The 6,599-nt window shown below is 38.5% G+C and overlaps 2 protein-coding genes across 5 annotated transcripts in view; one reads left to right on the top strand and one right to left on the bottom strand.

The window, feature by feature from the left end:
* arsj (arylsulfatase family, member J) overlaps window positions 1-4,832 on the bottom strand; it is a 53,859-nt gene extending 49,027 nt beyond the window's left edge. Inside the window, exon 1 of one of the 4 annotated variants that reach the window (XM_025057096.1) lies at window positions 4,618-4,832. The gene's annotated coding sequence lies outside the window, so the exon portion shown is untranslated. Of the gene's footprint in view, window positions 1-4,058; window positions 4,170-4,617 lie in introns of those variants that run through there. The other 3 variants (XM_025057107.1, XM_025057114.1, XM_025057090.1) reach the window with 3 other exon arrangements.
* On the top strand, window positions 4,216-6,599 carry mad2l1 (MAD2 mitotic arrest deficient-like 1 (yeast)). Its single transcript, XM_008324044.3, has 5 exons — window positions 4,216-4,408; window positions 5,027-5,173; window positions 5,282-5,402; window positions 5,724-5,827; window positions 6,103-6,599. Exons 1-5 carry the CDS (start codon window positions 4,345-4,347, stop codon window positions 6,273-6,275), a joined length of 609 nt encoding a protein of 202 aa, XP_008322266.1. The 5' UTR covers window positions 4,216-4,344; the 3' UTR covers window positions 6,276-6,599.

The following is a 6,599-nucleotide window of genomic DNA, read 5'->3' as shown; positions in this document are numbered from 1 at the left end:
AACACCTCATTACAGTACAAGTGACAGCACTTCATCATATCCTCTGCGGTCAGCACGTCATTATCTCACACTGTGTACATGCCTTCACAGTGTTGGAGTGAGCACTGGCAGAGTGTTGAGCACATTTCCAGTGTGAGAGCAGCCAAATATGCACATGAAGCAAATGTCAGTCTGTGAAACTGCGGGACAGCTGACGAGTCTGCACGCATGAGCCACTTTGGAGTAAAAACAAAGTGAACCCAGCACAGCACCGATGGAGAAGCGATGACATGGTAGCGTATGAAAACTGCTGTGATTTCAGCAAACTATTTGCTACTTACAGTAGTGTTTGCCCAGCATTTTGTATTAGAAAAGCTAGTGAAAAGTCAGTGAAATGATGCCCAGCATTTTGTATTAGAAAAGCTACAGTCAGTGAAATACATTGGTTAACAGCTATGTTAGCTTAATTTTTTTTTTATGGACAGGGTTATACGAGCTCTTAGCTTAAGTCTCGTTTATGCTAAATGCTAATGCTTTTCAGTGTTTTTGCTAGGATAGCAAAGAAGAAGTGATGATTTTTAGTCTTCTCACCACTGTTGATCCTACCTTATATTATTGTTATAAAAATGGGTAAAATAACCCAGCGAGGGACAGTGAGCGAGACAGAGTGTCCGGGTCACTAAGAAAGAGACCATGGGAAAGAGAGAAATAAAGGGAGGTGAAAATAACTAAGTCGAGTGAAAAAATGGAGCTCGTTTGAGCACTCGTACATCGATGTTTTCTTGCAAAAGTTGCTTACTCGTAACTTGGAAAACTCGTACTTCGGGTAGCTCGTATCTAGTATTTGTATTTACTAGGTTGTAAATATAGAAAGACTAAGTAGAGATAGAAATTATTAAATATCGTTGGGTCGCCATTGCTCGAGGAGGAACATTATCACAACCTCTCCACCATCACCAGGTTTGTGATTGTTCTTAGAAACTGACATCAGCCTGGAAATTAGCACTGCCCCCAAGTGGACATACTGCTTAACAGCCGTGCAAAAAGTAAGGTACGCATCAGAGTATGTTGGCAGTGATGTTTGAACTGGATGTACCCGTTTACTTATATTAGGCATTTACGTGACACATTTTGGTCCATGTGTTGTAACATGTGGCGTTCAAAACAGCTAGCAGGGCTGGATCGGAAAGCGTGCGTGACTCTTTGTGGAGGTTTGAAAATCCATGCATGAAGCAGGACAAATGAGAAAAACATAACATTTAAAATATTCCCATAACTCAAAATTGTATGGTATTTTTTTAGATTCAATAGACATCTGACAATTTTTATGCATGGACATCCACAGTCCCATTTAGGACTGTAACTACCATATATCCACTACTTCTAGAAAAAACCCCAATCACATTACAATCATATCCACTACTTCTAGAAAAAACCCCAACCAAACATTACAATGGGCAACCTTTAAATTGAGGGTCAACCTGAATTCTACCGAGAAAAGCAACAGCCTATGGCTCCGTGTGAGTAACAGCAAAGGTGAGTGGGAGAGACGTTTCTCTACACAAGTCCAAACTAACTGAAGTTTCATGACAATCTGATCAAATGCCATCAGTACCCCCACACAAAACAGATTCAAAAACCCAATAGAAAATGATCACAAACGTGGTTTTGTGACTGCTGAATTTAAAAGTGCCGCTGTGTTACGATCTGTGACCCATGTTGTATGTTTTTTCACTCCTCACATCTATGCCCCATTCTGAATGCAGTCTGATCGTGCTCGAAACAGCGCCGCTCTCCGCCCACTCTGGCAGATTTCTATCCCTTCTTAAATCAGTTTCACTGTAAAATATGTTTGTGTTTTGAGAAGAGGCGTGTTGCCCAGCACCACCGGCCTTGTTATGTTACTGTACTGTGTCCAGGTAACCTGCTGATGCAACAGACACGTAGTTGATGTGCCGTCTGCAGAACATAACTCCGCTCTGTGCCCTCTACTTATCCCTGTGGGAGGGAACGCGGGAATCGGGACGGGGGTTCAGAGGGGGTTTCTTCTAGTGTGACATACTGAGAGGCGGGTGACACATGGCAAGATTCCTATGGTGTGTAAGAATCAGGCTGTGAAATATGCTCAGTGTGATGACTTCACTGTGCCGTGTTTACCCTGCAGGGGCAGCATGGTTTGTTCAGCAGAACGTAGAGTACAGTATACACAAATAACTTAAGAATAACCAATATACTCAAACTAAATTATAACCATGGTCAGTTTAAAGAGACTATGAAGACAAGGCTTTTGCATGGATGCTGCTCTCTAGTTGTATTTTCTCTTTTGAGAATGACTTGGTAGATAGCAGAAATAAAAGTGGAAGATATGAACTTTTGTTTTACTCAAAGAAGAAGAAGAAGAAGAAAAAAAGAAATCTCTAATTTATAGACAGATGAATTGTGAGTCCAACATTAAAAAAAAGAGACTCAATCAACATAATTAAAACACTTTATCAAGAACCAAAGGCCAGAATGAAAATAAACAGCAACTTTATGAACTCGTTCAAGATTCCCCAGACGGGGGTGTTGCGAGTCTCCGACTCTTTTTGTTTTTTTCATCAAGCCCTCAGCTCAAGCAATACGAGAGGACATAGACATTAAAGGTATAGATATAAAAGATATAGAAAAATACAATTGGGCTTTTCGTGAATGTTTTGATCCGTCTGAAACCACCAAATATCTGTCTTCTTCACATTGGATTCATATTATCACTTGTCAGACTATAAACTCAGTGTGACACACAGTTAATTTCAATAAACTATATATTCCAACACAGACTATTTAACAAGCATATACATTTAGGTGGCATACAAAATCAATAAAATAGTGAGTAGTATCTACTACTGGAAGCTTAACAAAACTGTACGAAACTAATTATCGGGGGGCTAAATCGGGAGATTCAAAAAGATATGGAAAGATGATCCGCGCAACAAATGCTAGAGATAGTAAAATACAGATCACACTGTATCGCACCCATTCCCAATACACACTCATGTGTATTGGGAATGGGTGCAAATACTGATTTTCGTGGTGAAAATATGGTGAAAATACTGCTAGCGGCGACTAAGAAGGCAATAACAAGGAAATGGTGTTTGGTTTTTCTAACATTATCTTTAGATGTTTATTGCTTATATATATTTATTTTATTAAAAAACTGAAGACAATTTTAGTCTTTAATAGTGGGGATCACACAATACATATCGTCCATTTGATCCTGACAACTTTGGAATCTAGTCGCGAGTTAGATTGGATGGTTTGGCACGTAGGATACCAGTTGATAATCACTGCTCTAAAGTAAAGCAAAATGCTAACGACACAGTCTAGTAAAATGCTGGCCAGGCTTCATACTGATTTTTTCAAAGAGTTATTTTACACTCACTGATCCCACGCAAGTGACAAAAAATTAAATAAACAGTTTGAATAGACATATTTCCCAAATGTCTGACAAGCTACAAACACACACATTACATTACAATACATTTAGTAGATGCTTTTGCAATTTACAATTTTTGAGTTAGTCAATCAACTATATTGTTAACATCACAAAACAAAAACAACATGTGCACCTCGTGGACCATGTATAAAATATAAATGTGTCTCAACTGTATTCATGAAATTGTAAATGATAATAAATGCAATATTGTAAAACAATATTTCAATTAAACTGTCACAGCTATTCTCAAATGACTCTCATTTATGATTTATGTCTGTTTGAGTAAATCTAAACATTTCTAAAGCAAACTGTGGGTACCCATTGGTAAGGTTGCTTTGTTGTACATTAATATGCTGATCACACTCCATACCATAAAATAACATTTTTTTAAAAAAAAATTACTGCTGATCACACTCCATACCATAAAATAAAAAAAAAATTTAAAAAATTACAAAATAAAAATAGACATTGTAAAAGTAATTTCTATTATCTATTTATTTATTTATTTATTCGCATTTGTTAAGTTCTCTTTTATTAAAGTTTTTTTTGTTTTGTATGCACGTAATAGCGACATTTCGTACATTGAATAAAAATGAAAGAGACTCACTCATTTAGTGGTTGTAGGTAGAAGAACTCGAAGAAACTTTTAAATTGTGATATTCAAATAGTTTTTACTTTAATTGCAAACGATGTGACGTTGTCTTGTTTGAAATCTAACGCCATCTTGTGTCACAAATAGCTCGGCGCATTTATAAACGTCATCATCACGTGCCAATACATTCGCGCATGCGCAGCATCTGAAAATTCAAACTGGACGGCGGTTATCGTTGAGAGTGAAAAGAACGAAAACAAAGGTAAAATATTTGTAGTGCTGCATCAAAAGTGCTGCGAAAATGACGAGCACGATGAAAACCATCACCCTGAAAGGCAGCGCCGAGCTGGTTGCTGAGTTTTTCTGTGAGTATTCAGATAAGTTTGGTTGTTTTTCTTAAATAGTTTTAGCCCTCAGTGAGACTGAACACGCTGGCATGCTAATATGGGCTAATGCTATGTACTGGAGCTTGTGCTGCAACGGAGACGCAGTTTGTCAAAAATAACAAAAGAAGTTGTAAATACTGATATGCATTTCAAAGAACGATGAGCCAAAGTTCTTTATCATGCCTTACCTTTTAATGCCAGGTGTTGAGAGCTTGTTCATGGTGTCGTACGCCAGCCGACATAAGGGAGATGTAGCAGGACCAGGTTCCGTCAAGAAACACGTTGAGGTTATATTTGTTGTAACAATGACTTGTAATGTGTTGTATATAGGCAGTTTATATTCAAACTAATGAATGTTATGCGTTGAAAAAGCAAACATGTCACTTACAGTTACGTCACTCTCTACGTCGTCCTTATGCGTTGAAAAAGCAAACATGTCACAGTTACGTCACTCTCTACGTCGTTCTTATGTGTCTTGCCATAATTAAATCCTACAAAAAGCTAAAGAAACAATATTTTAGAAAAATAATAACTAAGGGCACTAGGGGAGCTTTACGTACCACAATTTCAACATCCCACTCCCTTTGTCCTCTGCAGCGTTCGGCATCAACAGCATCCTGTTCCAGCGTGGCATCTACCCTCCAGAGACCTTCAGCATAATCTCCCACTATGACATGAGCCTTCAGTTCACCACTGACCCCAAACTGAAGAACTACCTGACCAACGTGGTGTCTCAACTCAAAGGTGATCTCACAAGACTAATCTCAGTGGCCTTTACAGAGGGAGCTGAGTTAAAATTCCACGTGAGGGTCAAGCAAAAGTACCAGTTCTCTTTCTTTCTCTCCCCCACAGAGTGGCTGTTTGAGTGCACAGTGCAAAAGCTGGTTCTGGTCATTACAGGCTTGGAAACCAATGAGGTGCTGGAGAGATGGCAGTTTGACATCGAGTGCGACAAGTCGGCAAAGGAGAGCAGGTCAGTTTCAGCTACTTCATTCTCCATTAGCGAAACACTGTTTTTTCTAATTAATTTACGATTGACAGTGACATTAAAAAAAAACTACATTGAATTTTTGTGTTTTTTAAAGTACTGGTATAAACTTAGTTCAGGTTCATACCAGTAGGTGGCAGCATCGAGCCATTTGCGTATTATTGGTTGGTCACAGGATTTATTTGGTGCATTTTAAGTGATTAAATCCGATGAATCAATGATGTACATAATTGTATAATAATTGATGTTAGCTGCTGCCTCTGTGTATATAGTTTTTGTATATTGATAGTGTTTTGTGTACCACAGTACTCCCAGAGAGAAATCCATCAAGACCATACAAGACGAGATACGCTCAGTACTCAGGCAGGTAACAGCCACGGTCACGTTCCTGCCCCTACTGGACACTCCATGTAAGTAACAACGTACTCTTCTATCAACCGGCTCTCACTTGTCTTTGTCTCAGCCTGTGTCCTCAATCTTTAAATTTGAAATATAAATACATTTGAAGTAGGTGTATGAACATCTGTGAAGCTAACTCTTATAATAATAATAATAATACATTTTATTTAAAAAGCGCCTTTCAGGACACTCAAGGACACTTTACATCAAATAATAAAACAGATAATAATTTAAAACAGGGCATAGAAATAAAATAAAGAACAGATAAGATCTTCTCATCCTTCAGGTGCATTTGACCTCCTGGTATACACCGACAAAGACCAGATTGTTCCAGAAAAGTGGGAGGAGTCAGGCCCTCAGATGATTGACCAATCGGAGGAAGTTCGTCTGCGATCCTTCACCACCACCATCCACAAGGTGAACAGCAGTGTGGCGTATAAGAGAAACAACTCTGCTTAAACATTCTCCCTGGTTGTGACCCCCACATCCAACCACTGTCCTCTGTGGACATTAGTACATTTTACTGTGTCCTGTCCTACTTCACTGTCCGTGTATGTGACCTCTCCTCTTCTGCCTTCCTCCCATTTGTGTGTTTGTGCACACATGGACACAAGTCTGGGTCCATGCCGTTGTAAATATTTATCCGAAGCAATGAATTTTCTGTTTTCTTTAACTATGTCATCTTTGTTCTTGTTTGTGAAGCTCTTTTTAGAAGCTCGTAGTGTGTATGTTTGTCTTTTAGAAGATGGTAAAATAAATAAATATAATTTTTCTCAATAAAAA

Source organism: Cynoglossus semilaevis, chromosome 1 (genome assembly GCF_000523025.1).
Source record: "Cynoglossus semilaevis isolate Cse_v1.0 chromosome 1, Cse_v1.0, whole genome shotgun sequence".
NCBI classification, from domain to species: Eukaryota; Metazoa; Chordata; class Actinopteri; order Pleuronectiformes; family Cynoglossidae; genus Cynoglossus; species Cynoglossus semilaevis.
The sequence above is the reverse complement of the archived record's forward strand: the minus strand, read 5'-3'. Positions and strand labels throughout refer to the sequence as shown.